General features: G+C 37.4%; 1 protein-coding gene across 28 annotated transcripts in view; it reads right to left on the bottom strand.

Moving 5' to 3' along the window:
- TNRC6B (trinucleotide repeat containing adaptor 6B) overlaps positions 1-27,605 on the bottom strand; it is a 134,602-nt gene that overhangs the window by 82,811 nt on the left and 24,186 nt on the right. For 12 of the 28 annotated variants that reach the window (XM_082309906.1, XM_082309902.1, XM_082309884.1 and 9 more), the window contains one exon: positions 9,795-9,862. The exons of the other annotated variants lie outside the window; for them this stretch is intronic. In XM_082309906.1, the coding sequence (XP_082166032.1) occupies positions 9,795-9,862 (68 nt within the window). The remainder of the gene's footprint in view (positions 1-9,794; positions 9,863-27,605) is intronic. 28 annotated transcript variants of the gene reach the window in all.

The raw sequence follows: 27,605 nt of genomic DNA, 5'->3' as shown, positions 1-27,605 counted from the left end.
AGATGTTCAGGGAAATGGTATAGGATATCACTCCGCCCATATATACAGCAAGCAGTTGCTTTCTAATTGTTATTTACAGCATGTGAATTCCCATGCCAGTTAGATGATTGATTCAGCTGACCTTCCATCAACAGTAGCTGTTACTATGTGTTTCAAAAGGAGTAATAACCTCATTAAATCCTTCCTTCTACCTGTTTAAGCCTTGAAGCTTTAAACATTTTAAAACAAATAGCAGCCAACATTTTCATCTGACCAGGTTGGAATATTTAATGAAAAACTTATCTTTCATGTCTATAAACACTTTACCACAACAGGACCCCTTCTTCATACGGAGCCTTTAGACATGCTTTTACTGAAATTCAGTATACTCTACTCACTTTGCTTTAGTCTGCTCATGCAAAGCAGGTTTCTTAAAATACTTATGGGAGGTCTGACAAAAGACAAGGAAGATTTTTGGACTGAAAGAGTTAGTCTTATTCTAGTCCAATCTTTTTTTTTTTCCTCCCCCTCCCCCCAAGGATGCTATACTGCACTTAGATTTTTAAAGTATTTTTATTTATGGTGAGATAGACCAGTGCCTCTCTACAAATTGTTCTAACTTGCCTTTAGTTTTAGTATGGGGAGCTCAATCACTGGCCCGGAAACCTCTGAGCAAAGGAATTTCTGGCATCTTGGTTGGAGCTGGCACCAACCCATTTTCCTTTGTTCTCATTAAAGGAACCATAATATGCTAAGTTAAATAAATAAATAAATAAATAAATAAAACACAAAACCCCAAAGTAAAAGCAGAATACAAAAGGAATGCATATTCAGTGGATTACTGTAAGAGAATATTTCCCTGATTTGACTCATTTTTCTAATAAAAGCACTATTTATTGCTGCAAAAATCTGTAAACTGATCTTTCCAAGTGACTTGAACATCTTCCCTAAGTAATTTGCCTTCATGTACAGCCCTTCAGTTTGAAATGTCAGGAAAGGAACAGCTAGCTATCCATGCAGAAAATTCTACAAGCTGTAGCTGTCACAAATATTCAAATGCATGCACTAATCCAAAACCAGTATGATCCCCGAATATGATCAACTTTGATGAAGGGCAAAGAGCTCAGCCAATTCCATCTATCTAGGTAGGAGCAAAAGAAATCATACCAGCTCTGCAGATCACAGCATGCCAGAGGAGCAATGCAGCATAAGAGCTCCAAAATATCCCTGTAAACAAGTTTTTAATTCATACCATGTTGACCACAGAGCACAGTATTTTTAGTCATACAAAGTCAGTCATATCTTCTACATGGAATAAAGAGCTTGCGTTTTTTTCTTTTCTCCTTTACTTTAACCAATAATGGTCAATTCCTGAAGGGTCTAGATGGGATCTAGTACCAAGTTCTTGGACTTTAAGACCATTTACCTTTTTCACCCTCTAACCTCTGGTATCTCTAAGACATAGTGGATAGTCACCAAAATTTCTATTTTCTGAACACAGGAAACAACAAGAGAGTACAAACTCTAATATTACATACAACCAGCAGACGACTTTTCCTTTCCCCTCTTCACCTCCTTGAAAGGAAGATTCAACCATTCATCTGGGTGTACACACAAAAAACCCCAAAGATTTGATGAATGTATTTATTCTTTGGAGAGAATGAAGCACAGGGGGGAAAAAAAAAAAAAAAAAAAAGCACTGAGCAACTTAAATTGGATGCAAAAGGAAAAAAACAGTAAGCTTTAGGACTGTAATTCATACACATTTATGATGCCGCTGAATTGCGCTAACAGTCCAAAAAGTGGATCCTCAGCAAACCAAAATGTGTGGCACTAACTTAGTGTAGATACCACAGAAAGTTGTCTGAATTAAAAAATATTTTTTACATTAATAAAGACAAAACACTAATTTAGACAGGGCTCAAAATTATTAACAGCCCTTAAATGACCTTGCTTGCTGTTCATTGAGTCTGTTATGTCGCTCCCATGTAAGATGTCATCCAACAGTTGTCATCTAAAAAGCAATGAAATACTGAGAAGAGAGCAGTGTCCAGCCACCCATATAAATGATACATCAGAGTGCAGTTACCTCAGGCAGCTCCCGAGGAAGTAGTAACCTGGGAGAGGGAATTAATCAACCAGACCTAAAAGAGACTTCTTAGACAACGAACTTGAGATGTCAATAGTGCGTCCAGTTATCTCCTGGAAAGGGACTAGAGGACAGGGGGTGGAGGGAGTGGTGGTGTCCGAAATAAAGAGGCTCTGGGATTTTAGGAATTTGATCAGTATGCAAATGCTCTCCCCTTCGAAGTGCAGTAAGCTCTTTAAGACAGCAGTAAATCAGAATACCCTCCTTTTCGCTAGAAATCAGAATTACTACTAACTGTAATAACTAGAAAAACCAATGGTATAAAGGATAGCCTGTGAAACTATCTACTCTAGGCATTTTGCAATATCATGTTTATAAGCAAGTTGGAATGGAAAATATACTTTTCTCTTGTTTTAGAAAGACAACAAATGTAAAGAAGTCTCTTGATTAGATGAGACTGCAAATTCAGAAGCAGGCTTTGTGCACTTCCTACGCAGGACAAATACAGAACTCAGGGGGTGGGACCCGACCCAAACAAACTGCCCTGTTCTTACCACAAGACATCTGGAAGAAAGTATTATAAAATCCTAAGGAAAAGAAGTGCCAAACTATTCACATTTAGAATGTACACTATCCACAAATCTTTTCCTCTCTCAATATTCACCAGCAGTGTAGGTTAAATACATTGGGATGGTAAGTGGGAACTTATCTTCCAAAGTTGACTTTTTTTCTGTGAGATCTCCCCCGCCCCCCCCCAACAGTCACGTGGCTTCTGTTTTTCCACATATTGAGAAAATACTTACAAAATAACAGTACACTAATGGTGTAGGTTAGCTGACGTACATGGAAAGCCTGTATCTGTTCATGACAAAATAAAACACACAGTGCTATATGCTTTGCTGCCTCCTAATTTATGGTTTGAAAGGGAAAAAAAACAAAACAAAACAAAACACTGAGAAGGTGAAATGGGAAATCTTAAAAACCATGAAATGACAGCTGAAATTATTTTCAAGACTAACTTGCAGAAGTGAACACCTAATTTTAAATTATTTTTGCTTAGAATACTCCAACTAGAGTTTTCCTGTAGGTAATACCTCTAATTTAAAGAACAAAAATTTCAAAAGATTTAAGTATAACATTAGACTGGTAAAATATAAAAGATAATTGATGCAACTTTTGACATTTTAAAGTGTTTAAGTTTTAAATATAAATTCTGCATATGTTTGTTAGATTGTTCAGAACTACTGTATTATAAAGGGTGCAAGCCAGCTTTTGCAACATTATTGAAATGAATTATGGCTACAACACAGCTGCCTCTACAGATACAGAATTCACTGCTGTCTCATCCATTTCTACCCACTCAATTGCACAACAAAGGGCAATTCTTTTCTCTATGCCTCAGGGCCCCCTTATATACACAGGTAGAGTTGCCTTCAAATGCAAACTTGTCCTGCCACTTGCTCCACTGCAGAGAGTAAAAAGACTTCTACAATATGAAGGTGATGAAAATATTCCTTAAACCTTAGCTGGACCAGTTTCCATCTCAAGTTTTAGTCTAATGGTCTTGCGCTCTCAAATATCCTTACAAATCTCCAAGGACATAAAAGACAAAAAATTTTCAAAATTAAAACTCTCCTACTCAGATGCCAATACCAAAGCTCGTCTGAATGATCACTGGGACTGAAGCGTATTCTGACACACTAACAGAACTGCAATACCCTGTGACAAAAGTGTCCGGTTATGGCCACTACAGACATAGCACATGTCTTTGTGGTGGCTTGTTAGGATGTTGGACAGAGGACTTCAGTGTCTGGGGACATTGCTCTAATATGCTACTTATTCTACACACACTTAGAACAATCAGCAATGAAAAATCAGCTATGCCTTTACTTTTGAACATAATTGTTGATGTTTTCAAGGAAAGACATAACTCACCATGAATTTCAACAGAATTTGGGGTGACACCCAAATTCAGGTACCCCAAATCTGAGTTGATAATCTGAATTAGGATTTGGAGGCTACTCTGAAAATCCCAGAGTGAATCTGCTGAAAAAACCCCTTCTGCTTAGGTTAGTACTATCAGTAAATTAAAAAAGTGCAATGGTACTCTAGACAAATCTCCATACCTTCTGTAATATGGAATGTCCTTAAAACATCAAACAAAACCCGTTATGCAAGCATTTAGCTAACTGTTTACTTTAAATTTGGTAAGAACAGTGTTTTATGCTACAGGGATAGAAGCTATGGCTAGGGCGATTCATAGGATTTCAACGTTAAAGAAACCTTTCAAAAGAATACCGTAGTACTTCATTACAATGTCTGGCATTCTCACCAACCAAAGCAGACATCTTCAGGATATACCACTGCAGCTTTTTTATAGTTTTCAGCAAGACTATGAAAGAGTAAGATCAGCTGTTTTATGCCACTGTGGCAGTGATATTTACACATGCACCCAATATTGGCAGGCTACTGAAAACAAAGCAAGACTGGCCTATTAACTGGCTCCTTAATTTGAAGTACAAGGAAAGGCTGATAGAGCTTGTTTCACTTAGTTTTAAAATGAGAAAACTAAACGGGGGCAGCGGGGGGAATAATTCTGCTGCATAAGCAAACATAGAAGTGTTTTAATGAAGACTGAGCCAGACTTTCAGACGTGCACACTGGAAGATGAAATGCAATGGACATAAATTGCAACAAGGGAAATTCTTACTGAATATTAGGAAGTTTTCTTCACTGTAAGGGTGAGCAACATTGCAACAGGTTGCCCAGAAAGGCTCTAGAATAATCCTGAGAAGCCTGATAGAACTTAGAAGTTAGATCTAACCTTCAAACCTGGCCCTCCTTTGAGCATGGGATTGGCCAAGATGACTTTCAGAGGTCCTTTCCAACTTAAATTATTTTATTAGTCTATGATTCCTGTTTTCAGCTTAGACCATTTTAGCTACCGCTTTCTTTTAATTGTAGTGTCACACAAATCCAGGAAGACATTGAATATTCCTGCTGAAATGGCAAAGAATAATGTAAGAGAACATTACTAAATTTAAAATAGTTTTGTGATTCTCACTGGTTGCAAATCTCTTCCTGGCATTACTGCAATTTTGGAGGGTCTCACTAGAAACTCTTGCCTCAGAATCTATACATTAAACTATCAAGCCAGGGAAAAGGCTATCCAGTAAGTCTAACCAATGACACTTTGTAAATTATGGAAATTATCTTGTTTTGCTATCTTTCTTACAATATGAATCACTTCCAGATGTACAAATTGCCAAGATAGTTGAAGACTTTTCTCTCCCATTACTACAAAACAGCAGGTGGGGAATAGCCAGCTGAGTTACTTCAGACAGCAGCAATAGCTTGGCTTACCTTGCTAGTAAACATGAGTATGAACTTGGCTCACTTTTTGTCCAAATAGCTACTGTCAAACAGACTTCTCCGTGTTCTCAGTCAGGAATAGAAAAACATTTACATTTTTCTTGTAAAAAGGAGTTTTTCATTACATGATCTCTTTCACTAATAGATCAAGGTGCATACGTTTCTGGTGGTGACAGCAGGAGATAATTTATTAGCACAGGCAGAGTTGCTAATTAATACTGCTAGAACTAGGAGCACAACCTCAATATAAAGACCTGAGTAGATTTTTTTTTTCCTACTCCAAAAAAGGTACAAAGAGAAGCTGCTGTCTGCTCATCAACAGAAGTCTGACTGTTTTGGAAAGATGTTTCTGGATCAAAGTTGCCTGTTAATCTTTGCTCTAGCAGTGAAAAAGTAAAAGCCCTATTACAACTGGTAAGGCACCAAGAAGCTACTCCCATGTAAAACATAAGTATTTTGGGGGGAGATAATATTTACTCCTTAAGCGTGGCAGTTCAGGTCAACCTCTTCATAATGGATGAAAATATGAGAGAACGCCTCTAATAAAATGTCCACCTGCAATTAAACATAATGATACTGATCTTACTCCAAACTTTTCCTTTGGAAGGGAAAGGGGTTTCTTACTAAACATAATAGCCACATAACAATCAAGTGGTCAAGTGTAAGAAACAAACAGATCACATACTGGAGAGCTGAGAGGAGGGAAGAATTTACCGAGTACTTTAAAACTGAGAAGTAACAATTTCTCAAGGAGTCCATTGGTCCTCTGCCAGAGCAGAAGCATGGTCCAAGACGGCCATCATCAGCCCCACTAGTCCAGGCAGACTTGCTTCTTTTGAAGTGTAGGTTTTAGAGTAAGCGTCAGCCCTCACTGCTGCACAACCATGACAGTTTTGTGACACAGGCACTGTACACAAACTGCAAATCTCTCACAGGACTCGAGACTAGCATGCCCATTCCATATTTTGCTCATACTAGGGATTTTGAATGGGTAATTCTCCTCTTCATAATTAGCTTCAATTGAAATCAATTATATTCATGTTGTAAATGATCAGCTGAAGATTTCTAAAGACCTTGTATACAGTCGAACAAGATAATTCTTCCCCACAAAGCTAACAGATACCAGAAGACAGCAGTTCTCAGGTATCATCTACAGTTCAATCAAAAAGTCTTAAAATGCTGCAACTTTAGTACAGTAAGTCTGCCCAAAAGAACTGTTCAGTACAGCAAAAGAAAGGTTTGCAAGACTAAAGCAGGTTTAGTTTGGTTTTTTTTTTTTAATACTAGAAGGTACTCCTGCAATGCCAAGTTTTTATCTCTGAATCAAACTGAGTTGAAATACTCTATAGCATTTCAGAAATAAAGTGCCAGAAGTCATCCGCAGATACTGGCTCCTTGTAATCCATTACGAAGCTGTACTTTCGCAAAGGAAATTTCACATGAAACTGGGGCTAGGTAAAAACTACTGCTTCCACTGAAAGTCACTCAGAAGTATCTTTTTACTGCTGTTCCTTCATTGCCCACTCAATGCAGTTAAATATTAAGAAATTGCTGGTCTTGCCTAGGAAGTTAACACTTGCAGACTGCTCCAGCATGCAGCAGCCTTGCAGGTCAGTTGCTGAAACCGTATCTTCTGAATACTTCCTCAACAACCTCAGTACAGTTACCCAGCTCAGGCTGCCTATGAAAGGCAATTAAATTAACATGGCCAACTTTTCAGGAAAGCAAATCAGAAGCACTCAAAAAAATAATATCCCATCTACATAGAGGCAGTAAACTCCAGGAAGTCTGGCGAACAGCTGGAAAGGGAAGGAAGCATCTTCAGCTAGCACAGCTATTTCTGTAGTGAATGTGACTCTACATTCAAACTTATGATCTACTTTTCACTAACAAGCTCCAATTTTATTTCAAACCAACTAAGAGGACAAGAGTAAACACAGGCACACAGAATCATTGCAGATGGAAGGGATCTCTGAGACCGTCAATCCCACCTCTTTGCTCAAGGTACGGTTAACTACAGCAGGCTGCTTGGGGTTGCGTCCAGCTGGATTTTGAATATCTTAAAGGATGAAGAAGGCACAACCTTTCTGGGCAACCTATTCCAAAGGTCTGACCACGTTTCACAGCTAAAAAAAAAAAAAAAAAAAGTTTTCTTCCTTCTGTTGGAGTGGAGTTTCCTGTATTTCAGTTTATGCCCATTGCCTCTTCACTGGGCACCACTGTGAAGAGTTTGTCTCAGTCTTCCTTAGTTCCCTCACCAGGTATGTATACATATGGATAAGATTGTCACCTAAGTCTTCTCATCTCAAGGCTAAACAGTCCCAGCTCCTTCAGCTTCTCCTCCTATGTCAGATGCTCCAGTCCCTCTCTGTGGCCCTTCACTAGGCCCACTACAGGATGTCCTAATGCAAGTGAGTAATAATACAAAAAGGCAATTTCAGATTTTTTTTCTTTGCTTTTGGGATCTACAGAAAAAGATTTGAAATCAATGCAGCTTTTTGGAGTCACTTAAGAATACAAATTACTGATCCTTTGTGTGATTATCATTTGTTTATCTCAGATGCCAGATCAATGTCACTTACAGCAAGAGGTAAGCTCTACCAAGGCAGACAATTTCATTAGGTAGTTGAAAATTTGAGATAGTGGGTAGAAGAAGACTCAAGTGATTGATTTAAATTTAAGAGCAATACCCACAATAGAATTCTGCTGGCATTATGCTACAGTTGCACAAAACAAGTATCTTCATCTCTTAGTTGTATTACTAAAATTGCACCTTTAGACTTTTATCAAAATATTACTAACAACATTATTAGGAATGATACTCCTTACAGCAGGATCTGTATGACAAGATTCCAGATGCCACCTGAACACAAATTTATTAGTTAAAAAAATAAAATCCTGCCTATCACTAATCTCATGTTCTCTTTCTCATAACCACAGTTCTGAAGAAGAGAGAGATAATGCTGTAAGGCACTTGAAAAGCTCTAATTAGAAATCAGGCCAACTGTAAAGTAATTCTAGCTTCCACTTACACCTAAAATAAGACAGCAAACACAAGGCTATGATAAATCCAATACAACATCCCTCGTATTATTCACTACAATAACATGTTTCATTATACTACTAGATATCTAAAGAAACAATTCAGAGGAGCAGAAATCTAACTCCTACTTTTTATTTCTGCACTGATTTTTCTTCTGGAACTTTCTGAAAGTTTCTACTTCAACAAGCTTTGTATCTCTTGGTACCAGAGTAAGTTGGGCAGTCTGAATAGAAAGAAATAGCAGCAATTACTTTGAGAAGTTTGGCTCACTTCCACGATGGAAAGAATGTGCATGTTCAGCACTAGAACTTCCCTGAACTCATCTTGGCTACCTCAGAAATGGTTTCTCACTGTCGCAGAGGCAGTGGACTTACAGCTGCTAGCTTATCTATAAAGCAAGGAAGACCTTCACCCCAAGTCAAATCCCAGCCTTTCTGCAACAAGTGTACTACTGATCAATGAGAACTTCCTCCTTCTCATGAGGAGACATCCAGTTAGGCATAGGAAAGAAAAAAAAAAAAAAAAAAAAGAATTATTCTGTGCTGTAGATTTCCGAAAGACCATCTTCTGCTTGCTCCAAAAGGCAGGTCAGGAAAAAAAATTAATTATGATATCAAAATTGAATTACTGTTGCATTAAGAAAAGAATACAGAAGACAACCATCACTGCAATACTTTTAGGACAAGGCTCTATTCTTCCCATCTGAACAAAAACCCAGGAAAAAAACTCAACTGGATTTCAGTTCGAAGTCATATGAAAAAGCCATTTTTACATGCCTTTTGCTAATGGAAATCTGTCATTTTCTTTTCTGATCAAGCTTCTTTCCCTAAAGCACTGCGTACCAGCATCTTAAGTTGTTCATCCTTGAAAGAGCATTTTGTTTACAATTTCTGTTCCTTTATTAAAAAGCATTCTAAAGAAGTAAGGCTCATATTTCAAAGAGGACCAATCTACCATATGCGCACCAAAAGGAAGGCCCTGGTTCTATCATATTTCACATTATTTCAGTGAAGAAGAGCTGTATAAAAACTTGATGTACAAACTCACTACCTCAGTGCCAAGCTTCCAGAATGATGACCCCTTTTACAACAACTTCTGATTTACCTTCTGAAATCAGAATGCATATTTCTATGCTTTTAAATTTAAGGCAAGTCAAGGTTTTTTTTAGCCACGATCCACTATTATATGGATATTTAAGGAACCAAAAGGGCGAGCACCAAACAACCAACCAATGCTCCCAGCACATTTAAACAAGAGTGCTTCACACCATTTACTATGGTAAGGCCCTTTTTAAATAAACGTGTGACTCACTGTTTGTTTTCTTCACCAGGAGGTGGAGTCTTGCCATGCCCCTCCATTACAAAATCCTCATGTTCCATCTGCAAAGGCAAGCATTGCAGGTCAGAAATCGGTGGAGCAAAACGCACATCACCTAAAGTGGCCCTTTTCCATACGCAACAACTTAAGACAGCCACTTTATCACAGTGGCTGGTCCAGAACAGACCATGCAGTTTCTTAGCAACATATGTACATCTCCAACCCCATTACTGTGGTTATCATTTCATAGCACAATTTTCAGAAAATCTTACACAGAAAAAAAAGAATGATTTAATGGCTAGAGCAGAAGACTATAGGGTATCTAGGTTCTAAGTTTTGCTCTGCTATGGGCTTCCTTTGTCATTCTGAATAAATATGGCTCCTACCACTTCTTCCTTACATATAAATCAGGAATAAGAAATGTTACGTCTATCAACATCTCTGGAGAAAAATCAGAATTTTGAAAGAAATTTATTAACCACAGACAGAAACTGCTGTGAAAGCAGAGTACTTCTTGTGAAAAGTAACTTTTATATGAAAAAGAGACTTTCACTGCACACGCATAGCTTAGTTAGCAGGGTAAAAAAGAGGCCTAAGGGAACCTCAAATAGATGCTGTTCCAATGACAACATAAGGTAGGCATTTCCTTTGGCTCACATGTTGAAAGATTCCAAGGGCACTAAGGAAGTTTTCTGTTTAATTGTTTGCTTTTAAAATACAGTTTTAGCACACATTTTCAGTAATTTCTTTGGCCAGAAAGAAGAATCACATTCTATTTAATCATTAATTAATTACGCACTCTTCATTTAATTACTTCATTTGGCCAGAATTTCTTGCACAGGTAGCAAAATATTCTTCTCTCTATACAAAAATTCAACACATGCACTTAGTATTTTATATAAACATCCAGATATACAGTTAGCAATGCTCTACTTCATGTGAAGCCAGCAAACAGGCCACACTGCAATACTCAATAAGCCATAAGACAAAGCAACTAAATCATAATCACACACAAATCCATGATCCACTACATTAAACTGGAAAGAGGAGAGAAGCACTATTCAGTCAGTAAAGATAACATGGTTTAGGCAGTCTCTGAAGGAGCAAAAACCCCAAAACCAAACCAAAATCCAGAGGCCACTTTCTCTTGTGTCCCTACCCTCCCCCCAAAAGAGTCAAGTTTACTCATTTGTACCTTGATCCTGTTGACAGGTCAAAAATACTGACAAAAACCATTATCTGCATATTGACATCTAATAAGGATAACAGAAATTATGTTGTTTGCCTGCACAGACACAGACCTAAGCAAAGGTGGTAATGACATCCAGAAGACAGATAGTCAATCAAATATGCGTAAGGTAATTTCACATTTGTAAACATGTACCCATGCAACCCATAGTCAAAACAGTATTTTCATTTAAAAGCAATGTTTGAAAGCAAGAAAATTTTGCATTACAGTTTTGTAAATAACTCAGACTTTCATCCATGTATTCCCACCATATCAGACACACTGAAACCTATTTGTACCCCAGTCCATATCTGATTCTCAAGAGCTCTTACATCTGGACTCAAAACTGTCTAGCTGAAGAGAAAGGTATTCATTCCACTAGTTCTGTTGTCACGGATGTTAAAACAGAAGTGTGACAACTGGTAAAATAGCTACAGATTTGCGGCCACATAGCAAAACAGCATGGTTCTGTGAGTGAGGGTAAATGTTTAAGAGTTACTCTTACACAACCTGAAATCGGGAGGTATTTTAGCCTGTTGCTGGTATACGACAAGTACAACTCATATGAATGGTAAGCAAGGGAACAGTGTGCGGCCGGTACTGGAAAGAAAGATGAAATACAGTCTTTGGGAGTAAAGAAAGACTACCTACAGCATATATAGCACTAAACTAACAAGATTCCCATATAAAATAGAAATTCAATTTAATGAAGCTGTAGAAAAGGAGAGATCATACAAACTGAAGTATAAAATAGGAATGATTTTAAAACCAACAAAAACTTAGAAAGGAACGGGAAATTATTTTATTAGATCATAAACAAGAGATTTGAATAAGAACTGGAACATCTAGTAGACCACCACCAGGACAAAGCAATTGCTGAAGTACTGCCAATAAAACTGTTGCTTTAGTATGAATTTTATATGAAGAATGCTAGTGACATAGCTGTTCCAGACACATTATCATCTAGCATGCATATCTATCGAAATGACCATTTCAAAGAGAAGTGGGCAAATAATTAAGAACAACAAATCGCCTGAGCTAGAAACGAGATTGTAGGTCCAGGCACAATCCATTTTAAAGCAACTAGAAAACCCCATCTACTTTAAGAAATGTTAATCAGCTTGCTCTACTTCAGACTGTAGGCAGAAGTATCTGAAATGACTACAATCTGCATTATAAAGAACTGAAGAAGATATGGTACGATTATGTCAGCACTGAAAAAAAGAGCTGGGCTTTGTCTAACTTAGAGAAAGGCAATGACAAAGTTTCTCACGAGAAGTTCACCAAGAAAATTAGTCACAGAATGAGAAATTAACCGTTCAATACACAAAGATTAATTGGTAGGTTTTCACTGATTAAAAAAGCTAACAATAAAATGCATCAAGACACTAAGAGAGGATATGGGAACTTCAACAAATTGAGTATTAGTGAACTAGAAAAAAAAAAACCAAACTCTTTTTAGAATGGATGAACAACTAGACTGGTAGGGAACAGTTGGCTGGTCAGGCTCAGGGGATAATGGTTACAGCATTGTATGCTACCTGCAGGCTTGCATCAAGTTGGGTGCTGCCGGGGTCTACCCTAGGACAAGTCCATTAAACAACTTTACCAATGACTTGAAGGGCTGGTAGGGTGTACTCTGGTCAGAATTTTAAGATAATACTTAACTGCTGTGAAGAGGTTCAATTAACAAGTCAAAGGGCTGGGCTGCCGTTCAGATGGACCTAGACAGGCTGGAGGAATGGACCCTACAGGCACTGAATTCATATTCAGACAGGACAAAAAACAAAGCCCTGCACCTGAGAGGCCCTGGCAACAATACAGGCTGGAGACTGGCTGGAGAGCAGTTCTGTGGAAAAGGTCTTGGCAGATAGCAAGCTGATCATGAGCCAGCAGTGTGCCCTGGCAGGAAAGGTCAACAGTATCCCAGGCTTTATTAAGAGGAGCCTTGCCAGTAGATGAGGGAACTGATTCTCACCTCTACTCAGTGCTTATTAACCATATATGGTCTAACGCACCTCATTTTGGGCCCCCCCAATACAACAAATACACCCATAAATTGGATGCAGTAGGCCACCAAGATGCTCAGGGAGCCAGAGCACTTGCCCTGTGAGGAGAGGCTGAGGGAGCTGGGCTTGTTCAGCCTGGAAGAAGAGACAGTTTTGGGGAGACCTAACAGCAGCCTGTCTGTATCTACAAGGAGGTCAGCAAGCAGTCAGGCTCACCACAGTGGTGCACTGTGACAGGACAAGAAGCAATGAACATAAGTTGAAACAAGAGAAGTCCAGACTGGATATAAGATTTTTATATACTGTTTACTTGTATACATATACACAGACTCATTTTCACCATGAGGACAGTCAAGCGCTGGAACAGATAGCCCAGAGAAGTTTTGTAGTCTCCTTGCTTCAAGGTTTTCAAGGCCAGACTGGATAAAATCCCCCGTAACATGGTCTGACCTCATACCTGACACTGCTTTGAGAAGGAGGTCAGACTAGAGACCTCAGGAGGTCCCTTCCAACCTGAATTTCCCAGCAATCCCATGAACACAAGAACAGATTCAGTTTAATGTTGAGAGGTGATACATAGGAGAAAAAAAAACCCTACCAAATTCCCAACCCAGAAAGAACCCGCACTTCAGTGTGAATAGGTCTAAGAAAAATATCTTAGAAAGTTACATAATCAAAAAAACAAAAATAAAACAACCACGAATATAAACTAAACTATGCAGAACAGTAATACAAAAAGAAATACTGAAATAACTGTAACAGAACCATAGTATCTCCTCTTTTAGAATACTGTCTACGAGTACAGACAGTGAAGGCTCAAAACCCCTCCACAACACACTCAAAATGTGAGAGCTCAGAATAAAGAAAGGTCTGAGGCAGAGGGAAGATTTTACATGAATAAAATCCAACATTTGGGCTCCAGATCTCCCTCAATGCGAGACGACACATGACTGAGGCATACACAAAAAAAGCACAGTTTGACAGTGTTGTAACAAACGTCACCCCTTTGCTACCACAATATAAGTAAAACCTAACCCACTCACAAAAAAACAACATAAGAGCATATACAACTATTTGGAAAATATACTATTAAGCAGACAAAAAAATTAGTTGTACAAACAAATTGCAACACCAATTTCGTAAGTCCTTGTGGATTTTATGTTTTATATATCTATATGTATGAAGATTTATTTGTATATTAGAGGATTGCAAAACAATAGCAATACAAGCTTTTCCATTTCTGGCAATGAAATAATTTTTACAAAGTGCAAGGGGAAGTTATATGTATAAGATCATTCCACAGGCCTGATCCAGTGCTACAATTTTTGCATTCCCCTTGTTGCAGAACCTTGCCTCTAATTTTATTTTGCTTGCCTGCGTATGTTAAATAATTTCGTGATCAGTGATCTATATTTTTCACTTTGAAATTTGCAGTTTTTAAATTTTGCTAGAAAATGCTACACAGTTTATTTTGTGTCCTAAAAATGCTAGAATAAGCTTATAAAGTAATATCCATTTCCAGCTTTCTCTGACATTTAAAAGTAAAAGTCGCTTTACTGGGTAGTTCATCTTAATTCAAAGAGATATCTGACAAAGAGCCTTCTGAAAACAATTAATGAGCAAACTGCCCCAGTAAAATTCCACAGACATTGCTTACAATTTCATAAAACTAGTTCTTTAGGCCCAGCTATCTATTCATTAGAGCTATTTTTGAGATTGAAAAAAGTACTTATAAATTAAAATACTTAGGTCTTATTTTCCCAACAGCAATAGTAACATCCCATTGCAGAAAGGATGAGAACATGATATTTTAAGTTTTTGATTAAGTGACTACCTGAGCATGAACTGAAGAGAGAAACAGCACATAATAGCCACAGTTAGCTGAAAAATATTCTTTTTCTCCTCCACCCACAGCTCTTATAAAATTCCTATGCACATTTCTTCCCATAAGTCTCTCAGTTTCTCTTCACTCTATCATCACCGTATCACATCTGGCGCTCTTATAGTCGTCTTTTTAAGAAAGCTGCAGCCTAGAGTCCTCACTAAGTTTCAGCCATACATAAAATACAGCAACCACAACAGATCTGGTTAACTGCAAGCGTTCTGAGAAGACGTATTCTAACTCTTTAGTCTCTCTTGACTTACACCATATGCAGGAAATGCAGTTGTCCTGAACATGTAGAAAAAGAGTGGAAGGTGGAGGTAAGACAAAAAAAAACCCTCTTGTACCTATTGTATTCCTCCCAAGGGAAGAAAAGGTGGAATGGCAGAGAATCTGCGACACTTTAGTTTCTCTTAAAAGGACTGCAGAGGGAGCCATTGATTCCAAGAGCAGGAATCAAAGGAGGCGCACTCCACACCTGTTTCTCCTGGCAAGAGATGGAGGCGGCTTCAAGATTCTGGCAGCTGGAAGCAGGAACCAGAAATAGACCCTTAAACAGCAGGGGGGAAGTCAATAGAAAACTTGCACTTTTAAAAAAAGGTACCGCAAGTTGTTGAACTTCATATTTTATCATTGCAAAGCTTTTTTCCCCTCAAAAATCCAGGCACCTGTGAATATCCAAATTTTGACAAAAGCTTATACATTGATTTTTCTAAATAATAAAAGACAAATTGTTTTATGTAAGTTTAAAAAAGCTATTCACAACTAGACACTCAATACTTAGTTTTTAGAAAATGAAATATACCAGAAGGAGCTTAGACATAATAAACTATTGCCTTTTTTTCCAGAAGTGCAACACCTGTTACTACAGTTTCATACTACTCTTTCTAAAAATATCTTCAGTGAGATCCCAATGGATTTGATTAATGAGTAAACCTAATCTGGAGTTCCTAGATAAAGTCAGCCACACTTTGAAGGGTCAGAGAGTTTCAAGGGCAAAAGCCTCATCTTTCCTGAATCCTGATGTTGGAAAGCACATTTTCCTACCAAGATTCAACACCTTCATTAGATATCCTAGCCCACCAAAACTGAGCTGAGCATAAGAGAAACCAAACATTTTCTCAGGAAAAAAAAAAAAAAGACAGATGCTTGTAAGGAACCCCTATACTTATTATGAACAGCTATTAATTTTAAACAGTATTGTCTTTTTGTCTTCACCAGCTATAAAAACATACTTAATACAGTTTCATCAGAGAGCTGCTATCACTACCTTTTCCCACTCATTCAATAGTTCCTTTTCATAGCTGTGATTTTTTTTTTTCCTTTTCTATTTTATAAAAAAAAAAAAAGACTGCAACCAGCCACCTGAGTGAACAGGAGATGAAGACTCTTTTAACATTTTTAATTCACTAGCATCTCAAGCACACATGAACTGAAAACCTTTTCTAGCATACAACTAGACTCTGGTGAGGACGAGGCAAGGTCAAAAGCTGCTTTCTGTAGCTTGTGGCAATTTATTTCCAGTGCTTTATGTTACCTGCTAATTTTAACACAGCCTACTGCAGGCCCAGCTTAAGACTGATAAATTTGGTGTTTTCTCACAACTACTGCTTTAACACCAGCGCACCTTCCCAATCATGAGCAGCAAGTGCTACTGTAAAGAGGCCATCAGCGTTTCTTTTGTCTCACTAACACTTGCTTTAAGTAGAATTGCACAACCTAATCGTTAAAATCCAAGCAATTAGTCACTAGTCACTACTGCTAACAGTGGTGGAAGCCCTATAAATGCTAAGCAGTTAGAACTTGTCAGAAATCTCAGAGACAATTTGAGGTCTAACAGAAATGCAATCACTACTACAAATGAAAGGAAAGCCTCTCCCTGGCTTTATTACGAGCACTTCGGACAAACTGCATTGGGGAAAATTTTACTCATTAGCAACAGATTAATTAAATTTTTAATTTAACTTCTTTTAGTAAAAATCAATGCAATTTAGCTGGAAACACTAATAGTTTTCTTAGGAATTAATTAGTGTTAAGCTAGCACCTCAAAATATGCATAGAATAGCACAAATTGGTTAGCAAAATTAGTCCCAAAATATACTTTTTAGATTAAGGTTTAATTTCAGTACACAGATGAAAGCATTAATAGTGATTTAAACTTAAAAGAAAGAAAATAGTAGAAAAAGCAGCTCCTAAAATGAGAAAGAACAAAAAATTTTTCTGAACCACACAGCGGAAAGTCTTAGAGACAGATAGCCATGAAAAGTTTTTGAATTTTTGGTCTCTTTCAGGATTTTGTTGTATTGTACAGTCTTGTGATGTTACTAAATTTTCATTTGAACCTATTTCTACCTTTTTTTCCCCTCTCAATTTTGCCAAAGCACTGTCTCGATATACAAAAAATACCAACACAAGATGTGAACCATCTCCTAGCCTACTCACTATTTTCTTGAAGTTTCTCATCAGCATCTAGATTGAGCATTTCAATGTTATTACCATCACGCAGTCCTAACTGGCTTTCCTGTTAGTAAAAAGAGAAGTGAAAACTTACCAACATAATCAATCCTACTGCCAAGTTATATCACATGCAGTACTTAATTCTGAATGCTAACACACTTAAACTACATATAATTACTTTTTAAAATCACTAATCTAATACCTATGTTTGGTGTATGCAGCCTAATGGTGCTTTAATTCCTGACTCAATTAAATGTTACAACATTAACTATAAATGCCAACATGTTAACATATACCACCATTAAAATGTGCATCATCCTTATAGAACAATAGGGCAGATTATCAATGGCGGCTCAATTAATCATTAAGAATAGAGAAGTTATGTAACTCAGAATATGAAATTTATGTTTCACCTAAATAAGCACCAAACCTGCAGCAGTAGCTAAAAGACTAAGTTTTGCTTCTACTTCCAACTGTCACTAATTAATCACCTGCACTTGCAGAAATAACCTATGGCCCATTTTTCTATGTAATTTTTAAAATGTTTATGTTATCTAATATTCTGTGAAATACCCAGCAGCTTAACATGAACTCCCTGCTAAGCTTAAAACAAATAGTTTTATGAATACCATGAAAACAGTCACACTTTGGAAATGCTAGAAAGGGCAGGACCCCAGCCACATTTCACACTGTATAGATAAGAAAGTTTACTTAATTAAAAAATTGGTATTTTTAAAACACATTACTCAGCTGCAAAGTATTTCAAATACAACAGCTCATCAATATATATAGATATACACACAATAATTCATCTGAATCTTGCTCTGAAGGCAATTTGAACTACCTAGTTGTTTGCAGCAAGATACTGTTTTGCCAGTAACACCTTCAACCACCAAAGATGTTTAAGTCACTCAAGTTATGGTATGACAGGATATCTAGAAATGTCATTTGAAAACTTCCACTCTGAAGCTGCCAAGGCAGCTTTGAATAATAGTTCAGCAATCTCAGGCACAAAAATGCATAAAGTATTCTGAATGTAAGCGAAAGTGCTCTCCTTTTCCTGCACCACAGCTGATGATACACTCCGTCCATTTCTTAGCGTGTTCTGTACATACATAGTATGGACCCCAGAAAAATCTGAATTTAGTAAGACATGAGTAATTCCCATCTTTTACTTAACTAACTTTCTGCATTATTCTTCAGCTAAAGATCATTAGCATTTCACAAGCCATGAACTCCCGCTAACTTCCGCAACTCTGAAAAAATCTTTTACACTTCCATAACAAATCTTTTACACTTTCCATTTAGGGGAAAATCTGACCCAAAAACCCTCCCAACAGTTCACCCCTGACCACTGCTTTGAACAGACACTCGTATGCAGCCCAATGACTATTTAGCCAACTCATTTTACAGTTAATTTACTATTTATGGTGCAGACACACATGAACAAGTTACAGCAGTTTAAACTGACATCTGTAAGTGGCTGATATTTTGATATACACATTGTTAACCACCCTGACAGAGAAGAGAGAAAACATGTTAACTGCTCTCTTCCACTTCGATTTGGAAAGCTAGATGATGCATTGCCACAAAAAGACAGCAGGCACAAACAACGAAATCAATTTTTAATGGCTCAAGAAAGCGGATGATAATCAGAATTACTGAAAACTAAATTATACTTTTGCACTACACATTCAATCACCTTCAGTGCCACAAATATTGTTTTCTGCTGTTTGTTAGGAGTGACTGAAGGAGACATAAACCGGGCACACACAAAGAGGTGCTGAAATTATTCTGCCTCAAGAGATTTGACCAGACAGGAAAGGAAGAGAAAGAAGAACTAACTTTCTCTTCTGTGTTCACAGAAGAGAAATCTATCGTGTGGATCCTAAACACAGAAACTGCCAGTGGCCCAGAAAGTTCCTGAGCAACAAACAGCTGGAGGCTGACAGCAATTCCGTTACAAACATCTATTAACTCTGCTTTAAGCCTGTCTTAGGCATCTACTTTTGACCACTGTCAAAAGTAGAAGGAATACAGGCTATTCACATTCACAGTGTACAGCTACTTTCCAGTTCCTCCGGTTATCAGAATGTAAATCCAGACTCATTTTAGTCACAAGGGAGCCACTGTCAATCTCAGGATTATTAAAATTGTTAGATAACTGACAGACCACCAAATGATTAAAACACCCACTCATCTCTGGGGCAGAACCTGGGCTTTTCTTGCTTGCATATGTTACAACTTGCCCTCACAAAAAAAAAAAAAAAAAAAAAAGACCACACTCAAACGCCATGGGAATAAGTTATTTTTCTAGGAATCACGTGTGGAAACTCTGTATCTGCTGAAACCTACCAATATGATTTCAGAGTACTTCTATCACATTTCTTAGCAACCTAATTCCACACAGATTTATTGCATCTGTAGACCACTATTACATTCTACCTTCTTCATAACACACTGTCTTGTCTACTATCCAAATGCCTCAGTGAACAGACTTTAAGCAAGTGACAGGAAATGTTGACATGCTTTTAATGTTGCTTTTACCCTCAGGGGAACTGACATTGCACAATGCATTTTGCAGAGTTCAAACATCCTTAGTTGTCCACACACTCTCTTATCTACTGTAATAATGAAGACCATCACTACTATTTTTAGTGTCAAGAATTAAAAAAAAAAAAAAGTATTCTCCACAAACCCCATATCCACTTCTTCCTCACCCAATGAGAAAGAAAAAATTTTGAGGAACTGAAACAAATTCATACCCATCTATTTCACAAACTGAAAAGGAAATTGTCCTTGTAGGGTCATGCAAATGTTTAAAATCTTGCAAACGTATGAAGACCAGTGCGTTTTACACCTTTCAATGACTCAGCCAAATTAATCAGACAACAAATGATTTGGAAGGGTGAAGCAAGCTTGTACTGTCCATGGCTCAAATTTCTCCCCAAACACCTGTCCCCCTCAGTCTGCCATAAAACAGTGAGATTGAAAACATTTATCAGCTTTCAAATCTACAAGACTTTAAGTGGCTGATTATATAGAACTCTGTCACATTGACATGGACTACAACCACTGCCAATGACGCTGTAAAGCCAATACTGAATGGAAAGAGATCAAAAAGGCAATATTCTGAAGAGGCAGAAACACCTCAAATTGTGTGCCAATAGTACACCTGCATGAGAAGGGACACTTCGTAAGCAAAGCCACAAAGCAATATCCCTGACTCACTGTGTCTCCAAAATCATAGTGGGACTATACCATGTCAACTCTCAAATGCAGAACTGCTTTTTAAATTTTAAGCAAGTATTATTTGCCTTTTTTGTCTGTTTTGCAAAGTATTATAAACCGCTGTAATCAACTGAAGAAGAGATGCTATTGGTTGAGAAAAAACTAATGAGAAAATATTTATGAAAAAGAAAGAACCTTTAAAAGAATGGAAAAGGTGAGTTTAAACTGAGTTTTATTTAAGACTGAATGATCTTCTTTAGAAATCAGATACACACCTGTTCACTGCAATGACATTCCATGTGATTACATTGCCTCCATATGAACTGTACATACAAAAAGGCTGGATCAGAGGACTGTACGATGACAGTTCGTACAGATCTCAAAGTCAACTTGGCAAATGATGGTATTTTCCAAGGGAAAGAAAATACAACATTGTACTAACCCTCTCTTCTGTGCTTCAAAAGCACTTCAGGGTATTCTGAGATTAGAAAACAGAGCGTCCTCTTTCAGTTTGGTATCTATATTTTAGCAGTCTTCACTATGTGTAAGTAGGTTTCAAACGAGTAATCCGTTCTGCCTCTGTAGAAAACAGTACACCTAACTGGCAAAATCTTGCACTTGATCCTGAATTTCTTTAAAAATGTCCAAGCAGCTATTAACAGCATTCCTTTACAATAGTTCAAGTAGCACTATGTTTACTTCCATGTTCCTTTTTGCAAAGTCCTCGACAATTTTACCTTGTTTATAACCTCATAACATACAAGACCCTCATAACATACTGCACTGGTTTTGGCTGGGATAGAGTTAAATTTCTACATAGTAGCTAGTACGGGGCTATGTTTTGGATCTGTGCTGAAAATAGTGTTGGTAACACACTTATGTTTTAGTTATTGCTGAGCAGTGCTTACACAGTGTCAAGGCCTTTTCTACTCCTCAGACTGCCCCACCAGTGAGTAGGCTGGGGGTGCACGAGAAGTTGGGAGGGGACACAGCTGGGAGAGCTGATGCCAAATGACCCAAAGGATATTCCACACCATATGACATCATGCTTAGCAATAAAACTGAGGTGGGAGTGTGGGCGGTGGTATGTGTGAAGGTTTGCAGGGGCTGCCACTGCTGAGGAACTGGCTGGGCATCGGTTGGTTGGTGGGGAGCAATTGTTTTCGTTTTGCATCACTTGTTTTTTCTTGGGTTTTATTTTCCTCTCTGTTTTTTTTTTCTCCTTTAAAAAAAAAAAAAAAGATTAAACTGTCTTTATCTCAACCCACACGTTTTCTCACTTTTAACCCTTCCCCACTCTCCCCTCATCTCACTGTGGGGGGTAGTGAGCAAGCGGCTGTGTGGTGCTTAGTTGCCAGCTGAGGTTAAACCATATACTGTAATTATAGCTCTTTGCTACAATACTTTGAAATTTTGAAATTCAAAGTTATAAACTCACAAGCAGGTGGTTTTTTTCCCCCCGATGTAGAAAGATCCAACTGTGTATTGTTTTGTTGGAAAGTGTTATTAGGTTCTGTTGTTGGCCACAGTGTTAAAAGTTCAAGAGAAAAACTTAGCCAGAATTTCTGCTCCCCTTGATGGACTACGTTAATTTATTTCTAAAACAGGAGGAGTAAGCCATAACATTTTTTACAAGCTTTAATAACATGTCATTAAAAGGGAGGACTACTTTATTAACTTAAGATTTGAAGTAATTTCATTCTTTACTGAGAGATTAATGGATTTCCCTTTTTTTAAAATGCATAATACGCAAAGATTTTGGTTTTGAAATTACTCTCCTAAGGAGCTGCAACATTTTCAGGCTAGAAAAACGAAGCTAGCAGAGCACGATGAAGATGACATCAGTTTCTGTTGTGAAAAATTGTCTTTGTGCTCAGACCAGTTCTTAAGCTGCTACCTTTCAGGAGAAGCATAAGTTGTCTTGTCTAAAAGATTTTACAAAATACTTTATACAAGGACTCTAGGAACTTAGTATAGTTGTAAGTCAGCATTAGAAAGATTAGCTGCTCCTACAACTCATGTTCCAGAAAAATGATAGAAACGTGCCCTGTATATCAGGGAACAGAAGTGTTGAAAGCTCCACAAGTAACCCACCAGCAGACATAAAAAATGAATAAACTAACACATTCCAAAAATATGGTGGGTGATTTAAAAAAAAAAAAAAAAAAAAAAAAAAAGCGCTTTCCTGGACCCAATGGAGAGGCAACAGCCACATGAGTAAACCGAAACCTACTCTGACTTGTCAGGTATTCACAAGAAAGTACACTGAGGTTGATAGTTCACCACTTCGTAACAAGCCAAAATTTTCAAGAGTAGCAGGGATTCATACCACGGAAAAACCATCAAGTCTGAAAGCACCATGTACCAGGCCAGTACTAGACTGGAAAATACCTTTTTTTAATTGCAGTGACAAAGCATTTTGTTAGTTTCATTACTATATAGGCCTTCAGCCTGAATGCTTTAAATTATTTAGTGCCATCTGAATAGAAACTCAGTTCTCTATCACTAAGTAGTATTGTAAGCTCCACAGACAGAGGTGTCAAGGTTTTGGATGCTGTGTTAAGTTTAACAACCCAACTAAGATTTTCTTTTTACTATATTAATTCTAAATCCCACACAATGAAAGCACCAGCCTAACTTTTGCACTATTATCATCATCAAGCAACATCCACTATCAAAAACTGAGCATAACTCACCCATAAATGCAGCTAGTGGAACACTTGTGCTTCTAGGAAAGATACATCCTGATTGGCAACACTCCTTCCTAACAACACTTCCTTCTGAATTTTAAGCTTCTGTTTATAAATATAAAAACATGTAACTTAACAGATTGAATACAAATACTACTCAGGCAGGCTTATGTTTCTTTATTCTCAACATATATGAAATAAAAGCAAGAGCTTAGATACTCAAGTAAGTGTCATATACTTTTTAACCTTTTCATCACCTCTGTGTAAATGCTTCAGGATAAAAAAAAAAGAAACAAACAAAACACATAGCCAGTGCCAACAGAGTTCTGAAGAGTGATTTAAACAGAAGGCAAATGCTAGTTCACAACTAAGACACCAAGAGGCAAGAAAAATAAGAATTAACCAGGATGAGAACAGGAAGGCAATAATGTAAGGGAAAGATTCATGTTGACAGGTAAGAACAGGGTGGCAACTTAAAAGGAAATAAACCAAGGATGAACAGGTAACCTCAAGGCAGCTTGATTAAGTGGCACTGGACAGCGAGACTGAACAGCAGGAAAAGCCTCAATGTTTCTGTCACTGGTTTTGAAAAAGCCATCGGAGTATGGAAAAGTAGCCTAATTTCTAGACTACCTATTCAGTTCAGTAATTATTTCTATAAATACTAATGCAAACTTTGAATAAAGATACATTTATCTAAGACCGTACAGTACAGAATCTTTTCACTTTTCCTGTACTTATTAGGTATTGAGCATTATTACAAATCCTGTGCAGCCACATTTTTCAAAGTTTTGTGTACCTAGATTTTTATCATACGAAGCATTAAAAGGGCAGAACTATCAAAACCATGATTCATAAATACCTTTCTATAAATTACTTAGGTCAAAGTCCCCCCCTCTCTGCAAATTCATAGGTTTTTACTTTGAAAGATGAAGGAACAACACAGGGACATTTTACATTTGACATGAAAATTTTAATTGCATTTTTTGAGAAAGAAGTTTGCAACATAAGCTCAAAACTCCTGCCAATATTGAAAGAAAACTAAAAATTCTTCAAATCAGGCATAAAATTTTAGCTTCCTCCTGCAATATTTTACAGCAAAGGAACAACTGAGAAACAAAGTTTAAGTGTTGTCTGTGCAGTAATCCTTAACAGATGGATGAAAACAGCTGAAAAGAAGTCAGCCACAAACAAGAAGCTCAGTGCTTGTTGATATTTTCAGAGTACCAAGGCTGTTAATTGAAAAAGCCTAGTAATCATTAGTAGCACATTAACTACCGCAAAATATCATTAAAAAAATAAGATAAAATCATAACCCAAAGAACAGTAGAGGGTGTGGGGTTCCAAACAGAAATGTTGCTTTTTCTTTTTTTTGTTAAGGGAGGAAGAGAGACCCTGAAAAGTCAGAAACCAGACACTTCATCCCCCAACTATTTCATAAAGTGAAAGGATACTTTGCTGTGTGATATTCATCAGAAGATAAATATTCCTGTCAAATAAGTTTTCTACATCTGCCAAAAATAACTACGTTTTTAAAAACTCTACACTCACTTGAAAAAGCTTACTTCTGTACAGGTTGTTTCCCCTCTTTGTGGCACTAATATTAGATAATTATTGGAATCAAGAGCATGCTATTGACAGGTGCCAGCTGTCTTTACCATGTTATGCCATTTTAACAGAAAGAACATTTTCCAACAGTTTCATAACAAGGACGAAACTGTGAGATCAAACAATGGAACTAGTTAAGATGAAAAGCCCTGGCAACAAAACTACCAAGACAGTAAGTTTCTCCAAAAGCAGCCTATGGGGCAGGTGGGGCGAGAAGGGGAGAGGGCATGTGCAAAAAACACTCTTTGCTGGAAAGCAATCCAATGAATGACAGAAGGATACGCTGCCAAAAAACTAAAGGGAAAAATTGTAGAAACTTCCCAAGCATGCAAAATTCAGAAGAACGAGAGCACAACTCAACTACCACAATATTAAAAAAAAAATTTACAAAATTAAATAAAAATGTATGCATTAATAACAGTGCGGGAAACAAACATTAAAGTGAGGACTGAGTCCATCAGTAACTTTCCTTAAGCTTAATTACCAAGAGGTTGACACTGGATTTCTGTCATTCATTTCAGGAGTGACAAAGGCAAGCATGAAGGCCACCTTTTGTAGCAGTGCCGCCAGGTTGATAGGAGTCAAGCAAGACTATCACTCTTCATGATGTCTGACTGTAGGGATTAAATTTTCTAATTATACCTCACGTAATGTTAATTAATTCAAAGCGCATAAATATTTAGTCTTTAAAGTAACTTGCTCAGGTCTACATGAGGCACAATTTTTTTTTCTTTTTCAAAAACAGAAAGAAATCTCCTTTTCTCTTCAAGGCTTGGTCTTGACATCTCAGAACACTATTCGGTCTAGGATGCCAGAAAATCTGAAACAGTTATAGAACCAAACCAGTTCACAAGGACTAAATCATGGTATATAATTTGTTTTACACTGTGTGATAGAGTCTTCACATATAACTTTTTAGGTTATTTTCAGACTGGCACCATAAGAAAGTTAATTCTTGCAGTACCCAAATCTTTACATCCTGATGTTCATGGTATCTCCATGAAAGATGATTTTGATGTCATCCCTAACACCCCAGAATATTTCATTCAAGTATACCTCAATCTACAATAAATTTGGTTCCTCAAGTCATGCCCTGTTGATTCCAGAAGTACCAAGGCTTCTTAGCAGTTAGGACTGCTGACAGCATTAACATACTGTCTCTTCCCATGCTACTGGGCAAGCACATAAAAAGCAAAGTGAATGACATCATTTCTGTCAGTTAAACATTCTTTTAACTGAAGACTCTGGAAACAAATATTGATAACTGGTCATGGGATCTGCAGTCTCAGGTAACTGAGACTGTTATTCTAATCACTGCTTTTCCTGCTATATGTATCAACAGGAACCCCTCTTGCTGTGTTGTTTGTGGAAGCAGAAGAGTCAGTTAACAACACTCTGAGATACCGAACTTCATGTGGTGAGCCTTACTCTTTACAAAGATAAATTATGAGCATGTCTTTCCACAGTGATAAAGACAAAGCACCTTCATAACCATATAACAAAGATATCTCTAGAAGTTAGTATATTTCCTTTCTTTCCCTCGAGTTCAACGCATATTTATGGAAAATAAGGCAGATCAATTTTCAACTCGAGATCAGCTTAAGACAGTGTCAGAGTGATTGTTAGGTGACATTTTGGCAAAGACCCTTGTTGGCAAAATATAATACAACATGGAAGGGATTTGGCTAGACTCTAAAGACAATTGTCTGTGTCTGCTTGTTCAAGTGCTTTTCAATTTAAATTCAGGTGAAGTGATAACAGGAACATTCTGCAAGAGGCCCAAATGTAGGGTTTCCACTTCTTGTCAAGACCAAAACTGAATAAGAGAGAAATTCTGCACTGTGGGGAGGTACCTACCAGACCCCTGATCACCTTGCATTCTGAAAAGAAGAAAAAGTATCAAGCACAATCACAGCAAGGCCATTTACTGCTCAACAGAAATGCTTCAAGTGTAGCTGATATCAAGGCATTCTGGCATGTAGGCCTGGACCTTTGTCTTTTGAACATAAAGTGGTTTTTAACTTATATTTTATGTTATTATAAAAAAGTATAAAAATAAATTCTACAATCTTTTCCTCCACCTTTTGCAACAATAGCTTTAATGCTGTTGTTGAAGGCCTACAAGACTAAAGAAGTAATTTCAAGACAGAAAGCTTGCCCACTTTTATTTCATAATTATTCTGAGGCAGCCAATAAAAGATGTTACGAATCACCATAAACAGTAATTTCATTCTTTGTATCACATGCAAAAAATCTCTTTTGGCTAGAAAAGAATTATTCGGAACAAAGGCTAAGAATGGGGCCTTAATCTGACATTATATATGATATAATCAAACTTATCATCACTGAAGTAGCTGGAATGTGCTTAATCAGCATTTACTAATCTCATAAGACCTACAAGCTGCAGACTCAACTTCCACAATATTTAAGAGAAGAGCTTCAAAGGAGCTACTAACATATAAAGTATTCCAAGTCCTCCTTAAACGTTCATAGGAAATAAAATGCTAGAAGATGACTCCTTAGATATCATTTACAGGCTCAAAAAATACCATTTCTAGTGAAGGCAAAAGAACAGGTAAGTTATGGGATTTTTGAGAACAGAGTGTAAACTGAGTGAGGTCCGAAAGGATTGCTGGTACTTTAATACAGGTGTAAGAAAAACCACCTAGAAAAACATAGAAGAAAAGATCCACGGATCTG

This window comes from Platalea leucorodia, assembly GCF_965183815.1.
Source record: "Platalea leucorodia genome assembly, chromosome: 4".
In the NCBI taxonomy this organism is placed as follows: Eukaryota; Metazoa; Chordata; class Aves; order Pelecaniformes; family Threskiornithidae; genus Platalea; species Platalea leucorodia.
The sequence above is the reverse complement of the archived record's forward strand: the minus strand, read 5'-3'. Positions and strand labels throughout refer to the sequence as shown.